This window comes from Bubalus bubalis, chromosome 12 (assembly GCF_019923935.1).
Source record: "Bubalus bubalis isolate 160015118507 breed Murrah chromosome 12, NDDB_SH_1, whole genome shotgun sequence".
NCBI classification, from domain to species: domain Eukaryota; kingdom Metazoa; phylum Chordata; class Mammalia; order Artiodactyla; family Bovidae; genus Bubalus; species Bubalus bubalis.
Genome location: NC_059168.1, coordinates 106,008,843 through 106,035,075, shown reverse-complemented (window position 1 = coordinate 106,035,075; position 26,233 = coordinate 106,008,843). Strand labels below are relative to the sequence as shown.

The following is a 26,233-nucleotide window of genomic DNA, read 5'->3' as shown; positions in this document are numbered from 1 at the left end:
ACAGAGGCACAGCTGGAGAGGGAAGCGCTTCACTGCAGCAGAAGCACCAAGTGAAGGCGGGAGGGGACGACGGAGGGGAAGCCACCCTGGCGGTCAGTCCCGGCGGATGTCCCCAGACACCCACGCTGCCAAGCGGGAGGAGCGGACCACACAGTCCTTTAGGCCCCACCTCCCTAGACACACAGGACAGTGACCTGGGGGTCCCCAGCCCCCGGGGGACACAGCGAGGACATGGGCCTCGGGGGCGGTCCAGAAGACAGCTGAGACCCCAGGGGCGCTCCAGACTGACCACACGCTCCAGGGGACAGCAGGAAACGCCTGGCCAGAAGCACCTCCCAGGCGACACGTGAGAGGGTGCCACGCGTGGCAAGCACACACCCAGGGGCCCAGGTCTGCAACCGCCAAGACGGGCAGAGGCGAGTGCCCCTCGCTGGGTGACTGCGCCCGTGGTGGAACGGGGGGTCCTCCACAGAGACTCGGGTCTGAAATCAAACTCCTGACAGGCAACAAGAGAACGCCCCCATCCCGCACCAGGGGCCTCTCGCAGTCTTGAGTCCCCCCTCGCCCGCGAACCCAGGGCCTGGCGGAGAGCCCATCTGTCCCGAGAAATCCAGACTTCCTAGGGAGCGGGCTCCACAGCTCTCCCCCCACAGCCCCCCAGGAGCCACCCCCTCTCCAGAAAGGCCCGCCGGGGACCTGGCGTGCCCCCCTCCGACGCAGGAGGGGCCGTCCCACGCGCCAGGCCCCGGCACTCAGCCCCTGAACTGACCGCCACCCCAGACCTAGAGCGCCCACCCCACCGAACCACGGCCGCGGACCATCAGACTGAAAGCGACCTTCGTCTGGGAGCTGGAGGCCAGCAGAGGCAGTGACACGGGCGGGGCGAGGGCGGAGCCGGCGGACACCCTGGAGCACGGCGGGCCCCTTTTACCTGTCTGGGCCTTCGCGGTGGCCACGTAGCATTGGTTCTGAGGTAGCGACTGGTGAAGGGACGGGAAGGGGGGTGAAAGCTGCTGGCGTGCGAACTCCGAGGCGCCCCTGCTCAGCTCCTCCTTCGGCTCCTCGTGGTCGCGGGCGTCCCGGCCTTCCCTGGGGTCCTTACTCGCCGCGTGCTTCAAAACAGAGACAGCCGACAATGACACACAGGCGGCCCTGACTCACAACCGACAGACACGCAACCGACAAGACACACAGGCGGCCCCAACACTCAGCCGACACTGACTCACAACCGGCAGACGCACCGGCGGCACAGAACCAGCTGCCCCGTCCCCCAGCCCCGAGGACGGGCGGGCCGAGGAGGAGCGCGGTGGCGGCGCGGGGGAGAGCAGGGTCTGCGCCTCGAGGGGAAGCGGCAGGGAGCTGGCCAGCCTGTGGCTCGGGTGCCGCGTGTGACTCGCGAGAGACACCCAGGAAGCTCTGAGGAAGCGCCTTCCACTCGGGGCACCCCCAGCGGGTTTCACACCACGGCATCACCACGCCACGTCTTTAAGATTCTTTTGCTGAGTTTTACCCACTTGCTCGGTGTCCTGGCCTCAGCCTTCCCGGGCGACGAGGTCAACGCCGGCACCGACCGGCAGCCCCACCTTCGCTCCAGACGCCACTCACGCGCCCCCACCGCACGCTCCCCGAGTCGCCAACAGCCTTCGGAGGCGCGCCCTCGGCCCGGCGCGGCTGCACCGCACGCACCTGCACACGCAGCAGGCGCTCTCCCTCAACATACAGGGCTGGGAAACGGCGCAGCCGCCTGCACAGGGCGGACGCAGGAGGACCCTCGCCTGACACCATTGGCAGAGGTGAGCTCAGCGCATCAGAGGCCTCAGCGAGCAAACGTGTGGGAAAAACAAAGTGGGGGCATCACAACACTGGACTTGGTGACGACCCCTTCGATATTACAAGGGCACAGGCAATAAAAGAAAAAAAAGATGAATTAGACTCTATTAAAAACAGAAATTTCTTACAGATCAAAACTACAATGAGATAGCCCCTCCTGTCTGTCAGAATGGCCATTATCAAAAGACGGCAACTCATACATGCTGGAGAGGACGTGTAGAAAATGGAACCCTAGCGCCCATCGACGGGAACGCCGACTGGTGCAAACAGTATGGGGATTCCTCAAAAACTTAAAAACAGAACTACTGTATGATCCAGAAATTCCACTCCCGGGTATTTATCCAAAAAAACCCAAAAACAACAGTTCACGAAGGTAAATGCACCACACGCTCACTGCAGCGCTATTTACGGCAGCCCAGGCGCCGCCAGCAGACGCACGGCTGAGGACACGGGCTCAGCACACACAGGCGCTGCACCTGGCCGTAAAGGAGGATGAAACCTCGCTGTCAGTCACAATACTGACAACACTTCTGCATCCAGAGGCACTAAGTGAAAGAAGGGAAAAAGACCAGTACCATGACTTCACTTACATGTAGAATCTAAAAAACAAAAACAATGAACAAACAACAAAACAGAAACAGACGCATAGATGCAGAGAATAAACAGAGGGGAGGGATGGGGGAGGACAGACAAGACACGTGAAGGGGATGACGAGGTACAAACCTCCAGTTACATAACAGGTGAACCATGGAGGCGTAATACACAGCATGCAGAATACAGTCAACAATACTGTACAATAACTGCATGGTGACTGACTGTAACTAGACTTACCCTGGTGATCATTTTGTAATATATAAAAATATTTAATCACTATGCTGTACACTTGAAACTAATATAATAACTGTAAGTCAATTATACTTCAATTAAGACTTTTTTAATTTCTGTGCCTCAACAGACAACCAACAAAATGAAAAGGCAACCTACAGAAAGGGAGAAAACATTTCCGAAGCATGTATCTGATAGAGGATTCACATCTAGAATATATAATAACTCTACATCCCAACAAAGAACTCAATTTAAAAACAGGCAAAGCACGTGAACAGAGATTTCTCCAAAGAAGACACACACAGGGCCAAAAAGCAGATGAAACGACGCTCAGTATCACTGACCATCAGGAAAACAACTCAGAACTGCAGTAGGACCACCTCGCACTCCTGGGATGGGTGCTACCGAACGACAGAGAACACCACGTGCTGGCAAGGACCTCTGCGCACTCTGCCTCCAGCGCGCAGACGCCACGGAGAGCAGCATGGCGGTTTCTCCAGAGGGAACAGAACTACCACACAATCCTGCGATCCCACTTCTGGGCGCACACTCTCAAGAACCAAAAGCAGAGGCCAGAAGAGCTCTTTGTACAAGTGGGTTCACAGCAGGTGAGGGAGGAGGCAGCCCAAGTGCCCGACAAGGGAGAGTGGATAAACCAAGTGTGTGTGTGTGGTGTGTACATGGACGATCGTGCAGTGGAATATCACTCAGCCTTGAAAAGGAGGGATGCTCTGAGCTAGTGTGGACGACTCTCGAGGACCCTGTATGGCATGGAATAAGCCAGACACAAAAGGACAGATCCTTGTATGAAGGATCTTTGTCCCACCGCTTCCTGGCAAATAGATGGGGAAACAATACAAACAATGACAGACTTCTCTCGGGCTCCAAAATCACTGCAGGTGGTGACTACAGCCATGAAATTAAAAGACGCTTGCTCCTTGGAAGAAAACCTATGACCAACCTAGACAGCATATTAAAAAGCAGAGACATGACTTTGCCAACAAAGGTCCATCTAGTCAAAGCTATGGTTTTTCCAGTAGTCATGTAGTCATGTATGGATGTGAGAGTTGGACTATAAAGAAAGCTGAGAGCCAAAGAACTGATGCTTTTGAACTGTGGTGTTGGGAGAAGACTCTTGAGAGTGCTTTGGACTGCAAGGAGATCCAACCAGTCAATCCTAAAGGAAACCAGTCCTGAATATTCACTGGAAGGACTGATGCTGAAGCTGAAACTCTTAATACTTTGGCCATCTGATAACAAGAGCTGACTCATTGGAAAAGACTCTGATGCTGGGAAAGATTGAAGGCAGGAGGAGGAGGAGACGACAGAGGATGAGATGATTGGATGGCATCACCAACTCGATGGACATGAGTTTGAGCAAGCTCCGGGAGTTGGGGATAGACAGGGAAGCCTGGCATGCTGTAGTCCATGGGGTTGCAAAGAGTCAGACATGACTGAGTGACTGAACTTGAACTTGCTTGTATGAAGGACCAAGCACTGATTCTGTCAATCGGAGACAGAGAGTAGATACAGGGGTGGGTGGGGGTGGGGGTGTGTGTGTGTGTAGGGGGGGGTGGGGCAGAGACAGAGCTGGAGGAAAGGAGGGGAGGGAAGTGAGTCTAGCAGGGACAGAGGGTCCGTTTGGGGAGACGAGCAAGCTCTGGGATGACAGGGTGATGGCCGGGCACTTAAACATGGCTACGATGGTAAATTATATGTTATGTGCATTTTAATAGTGTTTTAAAAAAGGTGCCCTCATCTCCTGGAGTCAACATCCAGGAGAGGTTGGCAGGCCTGCCTGGGGGCAGCCCGGGACCCAGCTCCATGCCATGGCTCCTCACAGCCGGACGGAGCATGCTCCTCCAAAAGTTCCCCACCTGCCTGGGGGCCCCACACAGGGCTCCTTTTGAAATATCTAAAAAGTAAAGCTAAGAACTGCTAAACTTGAGTGAAGACTCTACATCTGGATAGGGCTCTATCCTCTGACCAAGCAAACCCACCGAGGCAGAGCAGCTAGGGTGGACTTTCAGGCGGTGCCCCTTACCAGGGCCGGGCCGGTCCCCCACGCGGGGAGAGGACTCGTGCCCACATCTGCAGTACCTGCACATGCCCGCACGGCCACCTGTGACCAAAATACCTGCGGACAACTGCGTCTGCCCCAGCCCAGCCTCTGCTCGCCACTCCCCACTCCACGCCCAGGCCAAGCCAGGTGCCCCCAGGGCAAGTTCTCACAGGCCGGTGGCCCCCCTCCAGGGGCAGCAAACACCCACCCTACCTGGCCCACCTTCCTCTCCTGAACCCAGAGACCAAGACTGCTGTAGGGACACAGACACCCAAGGAGACAGCCAGGCCCGCACAGCACCTCCAAGAGCGAACATGAGTCAGCCAGGGAGCCAGTGTACACAGCGTACCAGCGCGGGACACGAGGGCCTCCCTCACCTCCTTCGCGTGAACAGGGGCTGATGTAACCCTGAGCCGGGGAGTCTGATGGTGTGGACACCATCATCCAAGAGGCAAGCTGGTTCTGCCTTGCGTGGGGATGAGAGGCCACCCGGCTGTGAAAAACCCTGCATTTTTAAACTTTTAATGGAAGATACATTTCTTGTCATAAACATGCAACACATTTGTTTTCAAAACTCAATTTTCAATACAACATGCTTTCCTAAGAAAATTGAACATGACTGAGCAGGGTCTGGGGAGCAGAAAAGCCAGCAGTCAGGAGAGGCCAGGTCTGGGTCTGGGAGCCAGGAGGGCCCCCAGTCTCCACATCTCCAGTCCCCTCCTCTCGCAGGGGTCTGGGACGCAGACTGAGTTACCGGTGTGATAAGAAGGCGAGCATGGCCTTCAGCAAATCAGCTTCTGAGGCCTCAAAACCCTTCTCTCTCCTTTCCCTGCAACAGCCTGAGTGTGCTCAGTAATTGCCAACAGAATGATGAGCATTGCAACTGACTGTGTACTAATAACATCATAGCAACTCCACCACAACAAAGTTAACCCCTAGATAAATGTTATGGTCAGAGACATTTCTTGAAATTAAATTCCAAATTGCTTTTTTTTCCCTAGAGGAATACAACAGTGACAGTAAAAAACTTTCAGGAATCAACTATGTTAGAGCGGGATTCTAGAAGTGGGAGTGGAGTGAAGTGTAATTTCAATGAGATAAAGAAATAACGTAAAATTTTCTGACAAGAATTTTAAAATCGATAATGGTGGTCCAAAAAATGGTAGGCAAATAAATAAAACTTCACCTTAACCCTCAAGTCTAATACAAAAATTAATTCACAACAGGTCATATAGTTAAGGCTTCCCTGGTGGCTCAGTTTGGTAAACAATCTGTCTGCAATTCGGGAGACCCAGGTTCGATCCCTGGGTTGTGAAGAGTCCCCTGGAAAAGGGAATGGCAATCTACTCCAGTATACTTGCCTGGAGAATCCCATGGACACAGGAGCCTGGCAGGCTATAGCCCATGGGGTCACAAAGAGTCAGACACAGTTGAGTGACTAACACACACACATATATTTAAAGTTCACATAAAACTAAAAAACTATGAAAATTAGAGAAAATCTTCAGGATTTAGGGCTGGCCAAAGAGCTTTTAGGCATGATACCAAAAGCACAGTCTTAACAGGAAAATACTGTGTAAGTTCTATTCCTGCTTTACTGACTATGCCAAAGCTTTTGACTGTGTGGATCACAATAAACTGTGGAAAATTCTGAAAGAGATGGGAATACCAGACCACCTGATCTGCCTCTTGAGAAATCTGTATGCAGGTCAGGAAGCAACAGTTAGAACTGGACATGGAACAACAGACTGGTTCCAAATAGGAAAAGGAGCACGTCAAGGCTGTATATTGTCACCCCGCTTGTTTAACTTATACGCTGAGTACATCATGAGAAACGCTGGGCTGGAGGAAGCACAAGCTGAAATGAAGATTGCCAGGAGAAATATCAGTAATCTCAGATATGCAGATGACACCACCCTTATGGCAGAAAGTGAAGGAGAACTAAAGAGCCTCTTGATGAAAGTGAAAGAGGAGAGTGACAAAGTTGGCTTAAAGCTCAACATTCAGAAAACTAAGATCGTGTCATCCAGTCCCATCACTTCATGGCAAATAGATGGGAAACAGTGGAAACAGTCACAGACTTTATTTTGGGGGGCTCCAAAATTACCACCACCATGAAATTGAAAGATGCTTACTACTTGGAAGGAAAGTTATGACCAACCTAGACAGCATATTAAAAGCAAAGACATTACTTAGCAAAGAAATGTCCATCTAGTCAAGGCTATGGTTTTTCCAGTGAGAGTTGGACTGTAAAGAAAGTTGAGCACCAAAGAACTTATGTGTTTGAGCTGTGGTGTTGGAGAAGACTCTTGAGAGTCCCTTGAACTTCAAGGAGATCCAGCCAGTCCATCCTAAAGGAAATCAGTCCTAAGTGTTCATTGGAAAGACTGATATTGAAGCTGAAACTCCACTACTTTGGCCACCTGATGCGAAGAGCTGACTCATCTGAAAAGACCCTGATGCTGGGAAAGACTGAAGGGAGGAGGAGAAGGGGACGTCAGAGGATGAGATGGTTGGATGGATGGCATCACTGACTCAATGGACATGAGTTTGAGTGAACTCCAGGAGTTGGTGATGGACAGGCAGTCCATGGGGGTCATAAATAGTTGGACACAACTGAGCTGAACTGAACTGTATAAGTTAAACTTCATCAAAATGAACAACTTTTCCTTAAAAAGACCGTAGGTCTTCGGAAGCGCAAGGATGAAGCCTGGCTGCAAGCCAGCACCTGACAAGGGAGCACACCCGAAACCCCCAGAGCAAGGGCTGCAGCCCAGACGCAACGTGTACGAGGTGCAGCGAGGCTGTGATGGAGCAGCTCAAAACTGAGGGCCTCCCAAACACCCCTGGATGGGCGAGCGTTGCAAAACACACAACTTGTCAACGTGCAAAGGAGGGCCCTGCAGACACAGCCTGCCAAGGTTGGGGGTGCAGAGTGAGAAAACAAAGTCCCAAGTTCCATAATCCCGTGTTATGGACCATCTGAAATGATGCTCAACAGACATGCAGGATGGGGATGGTGGGGTGACCACAGAGGGGGCCTCGTGGTGCCAGGTGGGCACATAAACCCACGATACTATGCCCTGGGCAGGGGTCATGGGGTCTCTCTGCACCACCTGTGTGGCTTCCTGTGAATAGTTATTTACAAGTTTTTTAAGTTTTGGCACATACAAAAAGTACTGCAAAAAGCAGAAGCCATGCCAGAGCCAGCCACTGCATGGGCAGTGGTCCAGCTCCCAGCACCTCCGGCCCCAGGGGATGGGTCAGGCAACAGGGAGCCATAGCACAAAGATGAGCACAATCCTGGCAGAAAGGTATTTCAGAGGAAAATCACCCGAATAAGAGGTGCCCAGTCCAAACAGAACCCCATGTGAAGAAATTGCAGTTTCAACCAAGACTACAGAAGATTTGTAACTATCTTTTGAAGGATAAAACAAAAATGTAACTGAGAACACAGAGATTCTTAACTTAAAATCTAATCATATACACTGGATATGAAAAAAAAAAAACCTGTCAAAATGGAAAATATCAACGCGTGAAAGGACCAGCAAGACAGAAGCGCTGGGGACACAGGAGGGAAATGGACAGGGTAATGAGCTGCTGCAGAGGCGGGGCTCAGGGAGGAACTGGGGGCGGGGCTCGGGAGGAGGTATTGGAAGGGCGGGGCTCGGGAGGAGGTGCTGGAAGGGGTGGGAGTTTCAGGAGAAGGTGCTGGGGCAGCTGATCTGGAGACCCCACAGAACCCTCAGCCTCGGGTGTGCGTCAGGCCGCGGGGGCCCAGGGAAGGCCCTCGGGCACCAGCAGGCGACACGCCCAAGAAACTCCGGGGTGTAACTGCACACCTGGGAGCAGACAGCTCAGCAGCTCCAGGCCTAACTGCCCTCCCCAATGCTTGCTCCCCAATGAAGCGGGTGGGTGCTAAGCCTCCTAAGAAAGTGACTCCCAAAGAGGGGGAGGAGCAACCCGTGGGCTGGGCACACCAAGGGAAGCCTCAAAGACAGGCTGGCAATCACCCGCCAGGACCCAGCTGGCAACCCTGGCGAATGACCCCCTCTTTCCGGCCTCTCCCCTCCATGCAGAGAAGTCCACCTGCCGTCCAAACACGAAACCAACAGCAGACAGACAGGAGAGGCCCTCCCGACAGGGACGCGTTACCAGGCCCGGGATGGACTTCGGCATGGTCTTCCGAGCCCTGTGGACCTTGACGTCGGCGCCCGGGGCCGGGGCCTTCTTGTCCTCTGTGTCCTTGCTGCCCTCCCCAGGCTTGGCTGGCACAGCAGCCGGCGGCTGGGGAAAAGCACCGGGAGTCCTCCCTTTGCCAGCCCCGCCAGGGAGGGTCTTCGCCGCGTGGCCAGGCAGGGAGGAAGCCAGGGCGCTGGCCACCCGCAGTGGTGGCTCAGACAAGGGGGCCTTGCCAAGGAAGTAGCCGTTGCTCCCAATGACAGGATTCTGGGGGAAGCCATCAGAGCGGATGTGGTTCTGCTTCCCCACCTCGGGGTCTCTGTCCAAAATCCCATTTTCCGCTATCCGGGCCCCCGGGCCGGCCCCTTCCTGAGGGCTGCCTCGTGTGCTCTCCTGAGGGTGCTTCACAGCAGCCGCGTGGCCACTGGCATCGCTCTGGTCACAGGACCCGTTGGTCTCCCCGTCTGCAGCCACCAGGGCCTCCCCTCCCTGCTGTTCCGCTGAGCCGTCATCAGCAGCCATGGGTGACCCTGCAGAAAGAGAACAAGAGTCAGGGGTGCCCACCTGCGACCCCAACAGAGTCCCACTGCTATGCTCACAGGAAACTGTCTTTACTTCATGACAAACATCTGACTTCAGATGGGCTAAATACAAAGCACATCACAGTCACTGTCTCAACAGTGACTTGATGAAGTGGCGGACAACCTGTCCCCGGGAGGGAGGGCAGTCTGCCCTGAGCCCCAGCTGAGGAGTGGGTGGGGCCGTGGTCCTTGAAACAAACATCCAATTGTCTGTGAATTACTTCTTAAAAGGCTTCAAACACATGACACAGATTTAGTATCCTCCAGGAACAAAGTCACTGCTAGAAAACAAAACTGGGGAGGATTCAGACAGAAAACAAGGTCTCCGGAGCAGCTGCCCAAGAACAGACGTAAAGAAAACAGGATGCGTTCAGTCTGTCAGTCAGGAGCTTAACAAACCTCTGGTCTCTGAAGCTCCTCTCCTCCACAACTTGATAAACAAAGAAACACACTTGCCACCGCAGGAGAAAGCCCACGGTTACAGCACTGGGTGCAGGGGACAGTGGTCATGTCCAGGAGCCCACCATGCACCAGCCCAGTCCCCGGGTAATAGCACGGCACCCCCACAGCTCCGTCACGGCAGCACTGGGCCCCGGGGCGAGGCCCGCCTTCACGACTATAGCCTGAGCACAGAAACCTAAGCGCAGCAAGTACGATCTCAATCGATAAATGGCTATTAATTTTTTAAAATCCTCAGCAGAACAGAATAGGTGAGAAACCTTCTCAGCTTGGAGAGGCCCGTGTGCCAATCTATGCAAAAGTGTACTTACTCAGAAACGTTACATGAATTCCATGTAGGGTCAGAAACAACGTCAGGACATCTCATCTATTAACACCACTAAGGTTCACACAAGAGTGAGGTCCCAGGAGGCCCCACAGGAGTAGAGATGAAATGAGAGGCCTGGCAACAAGGGGCGAGCTCTCCCGCACACCTGGGGCGCAGAGGCACATCAATCAGGGGTGCAGAGAGGCTGCCAGACGTGAAATCAAGTGCAAATAACAAGGACATTTTTCTACGCCAGCCTTAACTTTGGGGAAGAAAACATGAGAAAAAATAAGATGGTATTCACAAAAGCAGAAAACTATAAAATAGGATATAAAATTTAACCGAGATCATGCAAAGCCTCTATGGAGATGGCAAAGATACAAAGATGCGTGTCACCTCAAATTAACTCTCTGGGTCCAATGATGCCCTAACTGGAGCTCCAATCAGTATATTGAGGAACTCCATAACCTTATTCTAAAATGCACAGGGCAAGTAACTTAAAGAAGGAAGTTGGACCCTTGACTCACACCATATACAAAAATTAACTGAAAAGATATCCAAGATCTAACTATAAAATGAAAACATAGGCATAAATCTTTATGACTTTCTATTAAGCAATGGTTTTTTAGATGCTATAACAAAAGCATAAGCAACTCAAGAAAAACAGATAAACTGGACTTTATTTTGTGCTTCCAAGAACACAGTCAAGAAAGTGAAAAGACAACCTATAGACTGTTGTTGTTGTTCAGTCGCTAAGTCGTGTCTGACTCTTTGCGACCCCATGGACTACAGCATACCAGGCTCCCCTGTCCTTTACTATCTCCCAGAGTTTGCTCAAACGCACGCCCACTGAGCTGATGATGCTATCTAACCATTTTATCCTCTGCGCATCAGGTGGCCAAAGTACAGATTGGAAGGCAGTATTTGCAAATCATGCATTTGATAAGGAACTTGTACTTTAAATGTATTTTGAAAAACCTCTGACAATTCATCAATAAAAATCAATAACCCACCATATGACCCAGCAACCCCACTCCTAATCATGTACCCTGAGGAAACCAAAACTGATAAAGACACATGTATCCCACTGTTCATTGCAGCACTATTTACAACAGCTGGAACATGGAAGCAACCTAGATGTCCATCGACAGAGGAGTGGATACAGAAGTTGCGGTACAGATACACAATGGAGTATTCCTCAGCCATGAAAAGGAACACTCTTGAGTCAGGCCTAATGAGGTGGATGGACCTAGAGTGAAGTTACATCAGAAAAAGAAATTCTAACACATATATACGGAATCTAGAAAAATGGTACTAAAGAATTTATTTACAGGGCAGCAATGGAGAAACAGACATAGAGAACAGACTTACGGACATGGGGAGGGGGGGAGAGGTGAGATGAATGGAAAGAGTAACGTGGAAACTTACATTAAGTATTAGTGTTAGTCGCTCAGTCGTGCTCGACTCTTTGCAACCCCATGGACTGCAGCCCACCAGGCTCCACTGTCCATGAGATTTTCCAGGCAAGGATACTGGAGTGGGTTGCCATTTCCTTCTCCAGGGGATCTTCCCAACCCAGGGTTCAAACCCAGGTCTTCTACACTGCACGCAGATTCTTTACTGACTGAGCTACAAGGGAATGGAAACTTACATTACCATATATAAAATAGACAGCCAACGGGAATTTGCTGTATGTCTCAGGGAACTCAAACAGGGGCTTTGTATCAACCTAGAGGGGTGGGGTGGGGAGGGAGATGGGAGGCAGGTTCAAGAGGGAGGGGATATATGTATATCTATGGCTGATGCGTGTTGAAGTTTGACAGAAAACAACAACATTCTGTAAAGCAATTATTCTTCAATTAAAAAATAAATTTTAAAAAATCAATAACCAATTTTATGGGCAAAGGATCTGAATTGACATTTCTGCCAAGAAGATATACAGAAGGCTAAGAAGCACACAAAGAAATGCTCAGTGTCAGCAGTCAGCAGGGAGACACACCAAACCCAGACGACTCTGAGCAGAAAGATGGGGCCCATGAGCTGGCGCTGTGGGATGGGCGCGGGGCAGCCACCTCGGCAACCAGTCTGGAGGCTCCTGGGAGGGGCCCAGGGCTGGGCTCAGGGGCCACGCGTGTGGAGGAGCCCCGCACCTGGCAGCACTCACCCTCAAGCTCTTTATGAGAAGGCCTAGGAGGGTGGAACGAGGGGAGGAGCCCGTGAACGGCAGCATGCCAGGGAGTGGAAAGCACAGCACCGGAGGAGAGCACTGAGGCGGGGCTCCAGGGGTCCCGCACGGGAGCAGAGGGGCAGCAGGACAGTGTGTGAGTGGCCAGGGACAGCAGAGAGGGGCTCTGGGCTGCACCCCTAGGCACGAGTGAGGCAGTAAGCAAGGCAGGGCCACGGACGTCCATCCATCAGCGCAAGCCAGGCACCTGGGACCGAAGGCAGACACGAGCTGGCCCCCAGGACGGGCTTCTGACCTGGGAAGGGGTGGGGCTCCAGAAGAGTCTTGGGCAGCAAGGCCCCTCAAACCCCCAACCAGCCCCAGAGGCTCTCCTGAGATCGGATGCGCTTCGATCACGTGCCACCGCCCCCACGACCCCGCCCTGTGGCCTGTGCCCCGGGTCCTTCATCCCAGCGTGAGGCTGCCTGCCGCCAGCCCCGGCCCAGGGCCCACACTCTGCATCCCCAACAGGCACCCTCAGGCGTGCACGCGTGGTCACAAAAGAGGACCCCATGGATGTGAAAGCTGACAGAGACGCTGCCCAGGTGGGAGCGGGGCCATCGGAGTTCCCATCACAGCTCAGGACACACATGAACATGGCCACCAGCCTGGGGCATGAGGCGTCCCCGCCAGCAGGCCACCTGAGGCCTCATCCTGGGAGGCTCAGTCACCGGACCAAGCGCCCGGGCCCCCGTCTCCCTGCTCGTCTGCCAAGATGGCCCAGCCTGCACCTGGCGGAGCGGCTGCCCACACGCAGCAGGCTCGACCCGGCATCTGCGTGCCCTCAGAGGCCAGGACCCGGCTGGGCGTCTACAGCCGCAAGCTTGGCTGACCTCGGCCCCCACCTGGTCTCATCCCCAGCTGAGAGGCGGGCAGATGCGTGGGGCAGGAGTGCAGCGGGCCCCGGGTGGTGCCATCCAGCCAGGATGCTGCTCTCAGGAGGGCCACCGGCAGGCTCGGGTGGGACAGTGGGCTCACCTCCCACGGTCGTTCCCAGCGCGGCCCCACGCAGGGCAGCCAGAGGCTCCCTGGGCACCAGGCCCTCACCAGCCTCCCTCCACCGCCGGGCAACTCGGGGGGCTTCCAAGCCCAGACACCTCGTGCAGCCGCCCCAGCTGGCCCCGGCGCCCTGGGGACCAGGACCTCTGCCTCCCAGCGGGCCGGGAGCCCGGGGCCCCGCTCACGGGACCGCCCTGCAGGCCCGCAGCCCCGGCACCCTTACCTTCGCTCGGCAGCTCGGCTCCCAGGCCGCAGTCCTGCTTGGTCTCCCCCTTCGCCGGAACCGCCTGCGGAAGAGAAGCAGTCGTCAGTCACGCTCCACCAGAGGACCCCGGCCCATGGGCGTCACACCCACATCAGAACCAGCCCACCAAGGACGGCGGACCAGGCCCCTCAGGCCCGTGAGGACGCCCATGACACGGGCTGCAGGGCGAGAGGCCGGTGCTCACACAGGCCCGGGAAACTCTGCGGCAATGGAGGGCCCCGCCCTCGCACTCCCAGGCTCCCTGTGTGTGGCCTGACCAGCAGTCTGAAACCCAGGGGTTTTCAAAGTGGGGGACTCTGGGGTCCCCGAGGACCCCCAAGGACCTAGGACCAGCTGTTTTATGAGTCACGTACACACACACGGAGGGGCCGGCAGCACGACCAAGTCCTGGCCCCCAGACCACAGCTGCTGGCACCGGGGTGGTCAGCCGCTCCCGTGGGGCACCCCATTACAGGGGCGAGCTCAGTCCACGGGCACAGGGCCCTGAAGGCCGGCCCCGTTCCCGAGCGCCTGTCCTGTGCCAGGGACGCCAGTCCAGGGGGCGCATGCACGGCAGGGCCCAGGTGACAGGGCCAGGGACAGCGGGTGAGACAGCCCCCAGAGCCAGCGAACAGCAACAGATGGCAAAGAGGCCTCTGCGCTCCAGGCCACGGGGCCTTTCTCAGCAAAGTCCTGGGAGCTGAGTTCCAGTCGGGGCTGAAGAGACAGACACATGAACTTCAGCAAGAGTGTGGGGGGTTGTGAGGGTGTCACAGAGTCGGGGGGGCTGTGAGGGTGACGGGTGGGGGCCGTGAGGGTGTGGGGGGGGCTGTGAGGGTGTGACAGGGGGTGCTGTGAAGGTGTCAGAGGGGGTGGGGGCTGTGAGGGTGACGGGGGGGCCCGTGAGGATAGAAGTAGGGGTGCACAGCTGTGGCGTCTTCCCCAGCCCTCTCAATAGCCTGCATTCACCCCATTCCGGGCCTGGATGACAGCCTGGTCCGCTGTCACTGGCCAGCCGCACGGCCCCGCCGCAGTTAGGAAGCCAGAGCATGGCCAGGCACCAAGGAAAGCCAAGCAGCCCCAGAGACAGGCCTGACAGGCCCTCCTCATCAGTAGAACCAGCCTTCAGGGTGAACAGCAAACAGCCCCCTGCTCCGCACCGTGAGGCCGCCCCCAACCCATCCCCCCCCACCTGCTACCAGCAGGAGGCCCAGCCACACCCCCTCAGGCGGCTGCACCTGTGTCCCCACCCGGCACACCGCCAGCCCTCTGCCCCCAGCACCTGCACTCAGGGAACACCCAGCCCAAACCATAACAAAACCCCAACCACGCAACGTGGGCTGAGACGTGAGGCCTGCCTGCGACCCTCCAGGCAGAGGCTGTGAGAATCCCCACGGGGAGAGCTGGCTGGTAAGCCCGGCCCGGCCCTGCAGGAGGAGCCTCAGCCCACCCTGGGCGCGCCTGGGCCGCCTCCAGAGCGCTCCCGAGTGCTGCTCCAGCGGCGCGGGGCCCTGGGGCACCGCGCAGAAACACTCCCATGTAGCTGCCTCCACGGAGAAGACGAGGCTCACGGGAGAGAGGACCGGCTGGGGAGGCCGGGACACAAGAGCAGCTCAGAACCTCGGGCTAACCCGAGAAGGAAGCACCGAAAGCTGGCGGGCTGTGTCCAAGAACCAGGACGGACTGGCAGGATGCAGCTCCCTGGTGTTATTCATCTGAGCCTCAGAATGAGCAACATGGGAACAATGGTGAGTAAACACCAGCGTTGACGAACAAATCAGCTCAGCCGAGTCCAACTCTGCAACCCCATGGACTGCAGCACGCCAGGCCTCCATGCCCATCGCCAAGCCCTGGAGCTTGCTCAGACTCATGTCCATCAAGTGAACAACAGCAGCAGTAGCCAGTCCAACAGGGACACACCTCCTTACACAAGACTCCACCCACTGACGGCAGAGCACGCTGGGGGCGGGGGCCGTCACTACAATTCGTAGAAGAGCTTCAGGAGAAACACGACCTTTACAGAATCTCCCAGTATGTCCCGCAAGACTGTCCTCAGGTACCAGGGACACCTTCAGGCTCTCCTCATGCTGGGTCATCATGGACAAAGGGGCAGGTCTCTGGTCTCCTGACACCCAACCCTGCTGCTGCTGCTGCTAAGTCACTTCAGTCGTGTCCGACTCTGTGACCCCACAGACGGCAGCCCACCAGGCTCCCCCATCCCTGGGATTCTCCAGGCAAGAACACTGGAGTGGGTTGCCATTTCCCCCTCCAATGCATGAAAGTGAAAAGTGAAAGTGAAGGCGCTCAGTCGTGTCCGACCCTCAGCGACCCCATGGACTCCAGCCTTCCCGGCTCCTCCATCCACGGGATTTTCCAGGCAAGAGTACTGGAGTGGGGTGCCATTGCCTTCTCTGACACCCAACCCTAGGCTTCTGGAAAGCAGCGCAGGCCCTTGGATCAGGAAGACCAGGGAGCTGGAGACCAGAGGAGCCAGGAGTCCCTGCAAGTCCCTGGCCAGAGTGCAAAAGCACCCTGAGAGGTTACCATGACAACGGCACCCCCAGCGACCAGACACCATCTCTGCGTGACCACGCGGCGGCCATGCACACGGCAACTCAACGCCGTGCCCACGTGAGCACTGCGTATGCAATGACTGGGGTGCTGTGTCCGGGGTGACCACGTGTGACCCCGTGATGCCTGTACGTACAGTGACCGGTACTGTGTCCATGTCACAGCATGACTGCACACAGCGACCACGAGCCGTGCTCCACGTCACCACGTGTGACCACGGGACGACACACAGCGACCGGGCGCCCACCCACGTGCAGCACGTGTGACCACGGGACGACACACAGCGACCGGGCGCCCACCCACGTGCAGCACGTGTGACCACGGGACGACACACAGCGACCGGGCGCCCACCCACGTGCAGCACGTGTGACCACGGGACGACACACAGCGACCACGAGCCGTGCTCACAAGTCACCACGTGTGACCACGGGACGACACACAGCGACCACGAGCCGTGCTCACAAGTCACCACGTGTGACCACGGGACGACACACAGCGACCACGAGCCGTGCTCACAAGTCACCACGTGTGACCACGGGACGACACACAGCGACCACGAGCCGTGCTCACAAGTCACCACGTGTGACCACGGGACGACACACAGCGACCACGAGCCGTGCTCACAAGTCACCACGTGTGACCACGGGACGACACACACAGCGACCACGTGCCGTGCTCACAAGTCACCACGTGTGACCACGGGACGACACACACAGCGACCACGTGCCGTGCTCACAAGTCACCACGTGTGACCACGGGACGACACACAGCGACCGGGCGCCCACCCACGTGCAACACGTGTGACGGTGTAGCAACTGACTGGGGGCTGTGTCCACGTGTGACCACGTGTGACGAGATGACTGTAAGCAAAGCAACGACCAGACACCGTGAACGTGTCCGCATGTGACCACACGGCTGCACACCCAGTGAACGGGTGCGGGGTCCATGTGCGATTAACCTGACAGTTGTGTGCAGACCAGACACCTGCACCATCACCTTCTGACGGTTATTCAGGAAGACTGTCCTTGTCTGCGGTAAGAGTCGACCTGGCTCCGAGCGGTGCAGGAGACACGCGGCACACATGTGCCTGTGGGTATGTTCACACAGGGGCACGTGTGAAGGACAGAGTGGAGGCTGGTAAAGACAGACGGACATCACTGTACTAACCTTGGAACTTTGTGCATGTTTGAAGTTATTTCAAAATAAACTGTTGTAAGAAGCAGCTAGAAAAGCCTTCGGACGAGAAGCAGGCCGTGCACTGCAGGCTCAGAGGCCAGAGCCGAGCGCGAGAGCAGAGGCGGCAGCGAGGACACGTGGCAGGAGCGCAGGCTCTGTCCCCAGGACCCTGGCGCGCTGGGCAACGGCTCCTGCGGCTGAGGGCAGGGCCCCACCCCGGGCAGCCGGGGCTGAAAGGCCTGGCGCCCGACGCGGGGCTGGCAGAGGGCGGGACCCCTGCCCCCGGGGTGGCCAGGGGTGAAGGGCCTGGTGCCCGACGCGGGACTGGCTGAGGGCAGGGACACCTGCCCCAGGGGCAGTCGGGGGTGAAGGGCCTGGCGCCTGATGCAGGGCCCACAGCCCAGGGTGCTCAGCGCTCACACCACACCCACGTGCGTGGGGGCTCCTCCGGCTTCTGCGCCTGCACCCCGTGTGCACAGGGGCTGGGACTGCAGGCACAACAGAGGCACCAGTGTGGCTGAGGGACTCGTGTCCCAGAAAGTGCAGGACCGGGACGTAGAGACACGGGTGGGGCAGCAGGCCCAGGAGCCAGAAGCCATGGCTGCGTCCACCTCAGTCAGCACGGGGGTCTCAAAGTCTGCCTTTCCGGAGTCGGGAAGACGAGAAGCTTGGGCGACCCTGGGCTGGGGGAGGCGGCGCCCAGTCAGGCCCCTGGAGGGGAGCTGGCCTCCAGACACCCAGGACCAGCACTGAGTCTGCACATGGGTCCCGACCCACAAGATCTGGGCCGTGAGCAACGCTCACACAGCTCACCCACCTGCCTCGACGTCGGCACCTGACTTCAGGCGTCACCTCCCGGGAGCATCCTTGGCTGCCCCTGTAAGTAACGCCACCATGACCCACCCCACCAGGTAGGGCGGGGAGCCAGCTGCCTCAGCCCAGGACCCCAAAGTCCCACTGTCCACTGAGGGCAGGGTGGGGCCACGCCTCGTCTCCAACTGTGGCCCCACGTGGATGGACCCCGGCACCCCTCAGCCCATCACAGCTGCACCCCACCGCCCACCACCCACACCCGTCAACCCTCCCTGCAACAGGAGGCCTTGGGGGCCCAAGGCCCTTCTAAGAGGTCCTTCCAGGACCTCACCCGGCAGTTTCACCGATGCTGCCAGAGCTGTGCGGTCGGCACCTGAGCAGGAGTCAGGACGGTGGCACCAAGTGGTCGCTAGTGCCTGAGCTCATCCCACTGCAGTCCCACCACTGACGCCCCCTCTGGGCCCCAGGTTCTCGCTGGCGAGAATGGGGCGTCTGGAGACGAACCAGAGTGGGCACAGCTGCACAGCCCAGCACTCCCACGAACTCAGCACAAATCACCCACCTCCCATCACCAACACCAGCCATGTCTGCCCACAAAATTAAGGTTCATAACTCCCCCCAAAAAAGGTCTGTTTTAAGAATATTATGTAACACTCTTTCTAATAATGCCAGAGTGAGCACGTTTTATCCTGCATCTACCCGAGGGCACTCGGGAACCACTGACACGCAAAACGTGCCAGGCCTGGGCAAGCGCAAATCTCAGCTACACCCGTCCCCACTTCAAGCCCAAGCACTGCCGCTGGGGGCACGGGGCGGAAGGGGCATGCACGGGGGGGAGGGGGGGGGGGGAAAGGCAGGTGGGCAGGACGTGGCTACGAGAGGGCGAGGGTCCTCCTGGGGCTGGAGCCTGAGGTGCTAGTGGGTCTCCAATGAAGGACAACCTAGCTTGTCAGATGAATAGAAAGAGACGCTCCAGAGAAAACAAGTGCTCTCTGGGCCTGAAATATCTGCACAAGCCTCTACCTAACAAAGCCTGTTCTGAGCCTCTCCTCTGATGCCGCTGTGCCTTTCAAACTCAAGCCACCAGCAGCCAGTTTTGCATAAAAATGAAGAGCAGCACTTAGTCACAAGCTCACAGAAAAGAAATGATTTCACTTCTCTCAACCTTGTCTAGCCTGGCAGGTTATCCTCTGTCCCAGATCGAAGCAAAACAAAGTGATGGGTTAAAACAAAGTTTTCAGCTATGATCTGACTTTAAATTAGGACTTCTCCATTTATAATCATGTACCTGATTGACCTAACAGAAGCAGAAGATTTTAAAAAGAGGTGGCAAGAATATACAGAAGAACTATACAAAAGAGATCTTAATGATCCAGATAACCACGAAGGCATGATCACTCACAGACCCCAGACATCCTGGAGTGCAAAGTCAAGTGCGCCTTAGGAAGAATCACTACAAATAAAGCTAGTGCAGGTGATGGAATTCCACTTAAGCTATTTCAAATCCTTAAAGATCATTCTGTGAAAGTGCTGCACTCAATATGCCAGCACATTTGGAAAACTCAGCAGTGGCCACAGGACTAAAAAAGGTCCGTTTTCATTCCAATCCCAAAAAAAGGCAATGCCAAAGAATGTTCAAACTACCACACAACTGCACACATCTCACATGCTATTAAAGTAATGCTCAAAATTCTCCATGTGAGGCTTCAACAGTACATGAACCAAGAACTTCCACATGTTCAACTGGATTTAGAAAAGGCAGAGGAACAACAGATCAAATTGCCAGAATCTGCTGGATCTTAGAAAAAGCAAGACAATTCCAGAAAAACATCTACTTCTGCTTTCTTGACTACGCCAAAGCCTTTGACTGTGTGGATCACAACAAACTGTGGAACATTCTTAAAGAGATGGGAATACCAGACCACCTTACCAACCTCCTGAGAAATCTGTATGCAGGTCAAGAAGCAACAGTTAGAATCAGACATGGAATAATGGACTGGTTCCAAACTGGGAAAAGAGTATGTCAAGACTGTATAATGTCACCCTGCTTATTTAATTTATATGCAGAGTATATCGTGCGAAATGTCGGGCTGGATGAAGCACAAGCTGGAATCAAGACTGCTGATAGAAATATCAATAACCTCAGATATGAAGACAACACCATCCTTATGGCAGAAAGCGAAGAGGAACTAAAAAAGAGCCTCTTGATGAAAGTGAAAGAGGAGAGTGAAAAAGCTGGCTTAAAACTCAACAAAAAACTAAGATCATGGCATCCGGTCCCATCACTTCATGCAAACAGATGGGGAAACGGGCAACAGTGACAGGCGTTACTTCTCGGCTCCGACGGGCGTCGCTGCAGACGGCGACTGCGGCGTGAAATTAAGGCGCTCGCTCCTTGGAAGGAAAGCTGCGCCCGTAGAAAGCAGAGACATGACTCTGCCGACAAAGTCCATCTAGTCACAGCTATGGTTTTTCCAGTAGTCATGTATGGATGTGAGGTATTGTCGCTCAGTCATATCTGACTCTTTGCGACCCCATGGACTATAGCCCACTAGGCTCCTCTGTCCATGGGATTCTCCAGGCAAGAACACTGGAGTGGGTTGCCATTTCCTTCTCCATGGATGGGAGAGTTGGACCATAAAGAAAGCTGAGCGCCAAAGAATAGATGCTTTTGAAGTGTGGTGTTGCAGAAGACTCTTGAGAGTCCCTTGGACTGCAAGATCAAACCAGTCAATCCTAAAAGAAATCGACCTTGAATATTTATTGGAAGGACTGATGCTGAAGCTGAAGCTACAATACTTTGGCCACCTGATGCAAAGAGCTGACTCACTGGAAAAGACCCTGATGCCGGGGAAGACTGAGGGCAGGAGAAGGGGGCAGCACAGGGTGAGATGGCGGGATGGCATCACCGACTCAATGGACATGGTTTGAGCAGACTCTGGAAGATGATGAAGGACAGGGAGGCCTGGCATGCTCCAGTCCATGGGGTGAGAAAGAGTCGGACACGACCGAGCGCCTGCACTGAAGTGACGGAGCTGGCCGTAAGCGAGTGCAGCGCGCTCACACACATGAAGTGCCAGCCGGCAGTGCAGGCTGTGACCAAGTCAGCACGGCCACAGACGCCAGGGCCTGCAAGGCCGCTCGCTCCGTGCAGAGGCCACAGAACCAACACAGGTGGGGGCCTGCCGGCACTTCCCTTGTTTCCCAAAGCCTGGCCTTTTTCCTGGAAGAACCTCCAATGAAATCCTCTAAAGTCTCCCTCAGGCCTCGTCACTGACGGGTCACAGCTGCCCTACAGGCCTGTGACCCCGGCCCCATGGGCCCGGAAGCCCAGTGCCCCAGCCTCGGGAGGAGAGGCGCCCCCACTGTGGACAAGCCCTCCACTCTCCTCCCCTCCTTCCGCACCTGCTCACCTGTCCCACCTCCAGCCAAGACCCACGTGTCCCAAGAAAGAGGGGCCCTAGCTCCTTCACCTCCTCCCTGGGAGACAGACACAACCCAGAGTCAAACCCGCACAACCACCAGGAACCCAGACCTGTGACGCGTCTGCAGCATCAGACCTTCCAGTTGGCAAAGGCACAAGCTTGAGCACAGTTACGAGTGTACCGCACACAGCGGGAACAGGCGGCCGTGTGCTCACTGGGTGTGCGCTCAGCACACATGCCGCTCGGCTCTCGTGCAGCACACCACCAAGACACGGCAGTTCCAGAAAGACAGCTCCCCCCAAGGTCTGCTCCCCGCTACCCATAGCACCCTGCCCAGACTCCAGGAACTCTGCGAGCAGACCTCACCTCTAACTCCCAAACCCAGATTGAAAACAGGATCTTCTCAGGGCCTGGGACTTGCGAGATTCTGGGGCTTCTTTCGGTTAAAGAGCCTTTTACACACAAACTTCCAAACAAGCAGACAGCTACAAGGTGGGAGCAGCAGAGAGCCTGAAAGGGTGACCGGGGTCCTGAGGGCGGGGTGCAGCGCCGCACCAGGGACGCAGAGCCCACAGAGGCAGGGTCTCGGAGACAGCAGGGCTCCACGCACAGCACACTCCCCGGCCACGGGAGAGCAGGCGGGCCCCGGCCTCACCCTCGGTCAAGCGCCGCAGGCTCAGCCCCACACCTGGCTCCCACACAGTGACCCACCGCTTCTGACAGGGAAACTGGAGCTGGCACCCACGATGCCTGAACTGCCCTAGTAAGAGCCCCTTCACCAGCCTATCCAGACCCTCATTCAACCTCTTCACGCCTCCAACACAACTCCTATCAGACCTGGCTGAAAGGCACCGGGGAGGGGGACAAAGTCTGCCCAGGAGGGACCAGCGCACCCCTGGGGAAGCGCACAGAGCCACCCCACACACGCGGCCCCCCGCTGGGCCTGACGTCCTCTCCCAGGAGACCACACTCCACGCTTTGGAACATCTGCGTCACATCCTATCTAAGGCACTGATGTGGCTGGAGAAAAAAGACAGAAAGCTCCGTGAAGTTTCTTACTTGAATGCCAATGGGCAGATTTCGAAATAAACAATCATTTTCAGTTGGTAAGTCATGTCCAACTCTTTGCAACCCCATGGACCACAGCACACCAGGCTTCCCTGTCTTTCACTAGAAGCCCTTCACTATCTCCCAGGGTTTGCTCAAGCTCATGTCCATCGAGTCGGTGATGCCATCCAACCATCTCATCCTGTGTCGCCCTCTTCTCCTCCTGTCTTCAAGCTTTCCCATCAGGGTCTCTTTCAATGAGTTGGCTCTTTGCATCAGGTGGCCAAAGTACTGGAGCTTCAGCCTCAACATCAGTCCGTCCAATGAATATTCAGGACTGATTTCCTTTAGGATGGACTGGTTGGATCTCCTTGCAGTCCAAGGGACTCTCAAGAGTCTTCTCCAACACCACAGTTCAAAAGCATCAATTCTTTGGCACTCAGCCTTCTTTATGGTCCAGCTCTCACATCCATACACAACTACTGGAAAAATCAAACCCTAAGGGGTTTGACATCACCAGATGGTCAACACCGAAATCAGATTGATTATATTCTTTGCAGCCAAAGATGAAGAAGCTCTATACAGTCAACAAAAACAAGACCAGGAGCTGACTGTGGCTCAGATCATGAACTCCTTATTGCCAAATTCAGACTTAAATTGAAGGAAGTAGGGAAAACCACTAGACCATTCAGGTATGACCTAAATCAAATCCCTTATGATTATACAGTGGAAGTGAGAAATAGATTTAAAGGCACTAGATCTGATAAAAGTGCCTAATGAACTATGGACTGAGGTTCGTGACATTGTACAGGAGACAGGGATCAAGACCATCCCCATGGAAAAGAAATGCAAAAAAGTAAAATGGCTGTCTGGGGAGGCCTTACAAATAGCTTAGAAAAGAAGAGAAGCAAAAGGCAAAGGAGAAAAGGAAAGATATAAGCATCTGAATGCAGAGTTCCAAAGAATAGCAAGAAAAGATACAAAAGCTTTCCTCAGCGATCAATGCAAAGAAATAGAGGAAAACAATAGAATGGGAAAGACTAGAGATCTCTTCAAGAAAATTAGAGATACTAAGGGAACATTTCATGCAAAGATGGGCTCGATAAAGGACAGAAATGGTATGCACCTAACAGAAGCAGAAGATATTAATAAGAGGTGGCAAGAATACACAGAAGAACTGCACAAAAAAGATCTTCATGACCAAGATAATCACGATGGTGTGATCACTCACCTAGGGCCAGACATCCTGGAATGTGAAGTCAAGTGGGCCTTAGAAAGCATCACTATGAACAAAGCTAGAGGAGGTGATGGAATTCCAGTGGAGCTATTTCAAATCCTGAAAGATGATGCTGTGAAAGTGCTGCACTCAATATGCCAGCACATTTGGAAAACTCAGCAGTGGCCACAGGACTGGAAAAGGTCAATTTTCATTCCAATCCCAAAGAAAGGCAATGCCAAAGAATGCTCAAACTACCGCACAATTGCACTCATCTCACACGCTAGTCAAGTAATGCTCAAAATTCTCCAAGCCAGGCTTCAGCAATGCATGAACCGTGAACTTCCTGATGTTCAAGCTGGTTTTAGAAAAGGCAGGGGAACCAGAGATCAAATTGCCAACATCTGCTGGATCATCGAAAACGCAAGAGAGTTCCAGAAAAACATCTACTTCTGCTTTATTGACTATACCAAAGCCTTTGACTGTGTGGATCACAATAAACTGTGGAAAATTCTGAAAGAGATGGGAATACTAGACCACCTGACCTGCCTCTTGAGAAACCTATATGCAGGTCAGGAAGCAACACTTAGAACTGGACATGGAACAGACTGGTTCCAAATAGGAAAAGGAGTACATCAAGGCTGTATATTGTCACCCTGTTTATTTAACTTATATGCAGAGTAAATCATGCGAAACGTTGGGCTGGAAGAAGCACAAGCTGGAATCAAGATTGCTGGGGGAAATGTCAATCACCTCAGATATGCAGATGACATCACCCTTATGGCAGAAAGTGAAGAAGAACTAAAAAGCCTCTTGATGAAAGTGAAAATGGAGAGTGAAAAAGTTGGCTTAAAGTTCAACATTCAGAAAATGCAGATCATGGTATCTGGTCCCATCACTTCACAGGAAATAGATGGGGAAACAGTGGAAACAGTGTCAGACTTTATTTTTGGGGGATCCAAAATCACTGCAGATGGTGATTGCAGCCATGAAATTAAAATACGCTTACTCCTTGGAAGAAAAGTTATGACCAACGTAGATAGCATATTCAAAAGCAGAGACATTACTTTGCCAACAAAGGTCTGTCTAGTCAAGGCTATGGTTTTTCCAGTGGTCATGTATGGATGTGAGAGTTGGACTGTGAAGAAGCTGAGTGCCAAAGAATTGATGCTTTTGAACTGTGGTGTTGGAGAAGACTCTTAAGAGTACCTGGGACTGCAAGGAGATCCAACCAGTCCATTCTGAAGGAGATCAGCCCTGAGATTTCTTTGGAAGAAATGATGCTAAAGCTGAAACTCCAGTACTTTGGCCACCTCATGTGAAGACTTGACTCATTGGAAAAGACTCTGATGCTGGGAGGGATTGGGGGCAGGAGGAGAAGGGGACGACAGAGGATGAGATGGCTGGATGGCATCACTGACTCGATGGACGTGAGTCTGAGTGAACTCTGGGAGTTGGTGATGGACAGGGAGGCCTGGCGTGCTGCGATTCATGGGGTCGCAGAGTCAGACACAACTGAGCGACTGAACTGAACTGAAGGGAAAAAAGGCATCCAAGGAGGTGAGACAGAATCCGATCCCATGCTTGACGTGTAAATCCAACTGCAGGTCCAGCCACCAGGGCAACAGGCACTACCAGCTGCCCAACACAGGGACGTCCAGCGATATCTGAAGGTTGGATAAGTGACAAGTCATGTTTCAGCATTAATAAGTGCACCTGAACTTCTAACGTAACTGGGCACCCTGTATCCTTACTTCCTGAACCTGGTAACCCTCCACTGAGTCTGTGAGAATCAGCAAGAGACAGAAGGACTCTGGGTTTCTGATATTCTGAGATGGTGATTTACATTTTCAAAAGGCAATATTCTCTGCCCTATGAAATCATACTCCTAAAACCAAAAGAGAAATATTAATCAAATAATTTCTTCATAAGAAAACAGAACACAGAAGAAAATAAAATTCAGAGAAAAAAAAACAAAGGAATCATGAAGTCCTGCTCTAAGGTCGTCAGGTACCCTTACGTAAAACAAAGAACAGGCCCAGTCCGAGGTCTCTGCCCAGGGTCCAGCCCACCAGACGGGTTTTCAAAGCTGGACGCTTCTAGAGTGCTCCCCACCCACCCGCACTCCCTGATTTTAAACTATTTACCACATATCAATTTCACAAGCCAATTACCAAGACAGTTGGGAAAGAAAGAATGAATCCTTTCAACATCTCACATATTTTTTTTCCCCTCTTTTGTCTGTTTTTCCCCTTGACAGAAAAAAAGAGAG

The 26,233-nt window shown here is 54.2% G+C and overlaps 1 protein-coding gene across 10 annotated transcripts in view; it reads right to left on the bottom strand.

Annotated features, from left to right (window-relative positions):
• The window catches only part of EHMT1 (euchromatic histone lysine methyltransferase 1), a 111,465-nt gene that overhangs the window by 51,371 nt on the left and 33,861 nt on the right, over nucleotides 1-26,233 (bottom strand). For 8 of the 10 annotated variants that reach the window (XM_025262083.2, XM_044926590.1, XM_025262089.2 and 5 more), the window contains exons 2-4: nucleotides 13,693-13,756; nucleotides 8,873-9,429; nucleotides 932-1,112 (exon numbers count right to left, since the gene is read on the bottom strand). In XM_025262083.2, coding sequence (XP_025117868.1) covers nucleotides 932-1,112; nucleotides 8,873-9,429; nucleotides 13,693-13,756 — 802 coding nt within the window. The remainder of the gene's footprint in view (nucleotides 1-931; nucleotides 1,113-8,872; nucleotides 9,430-13,692; nucleotides 13,757-26,233) is intronic. The other 2 variants (XM_044926592.1, XM_044926591.1) reach the window with 1 other exon arrangement.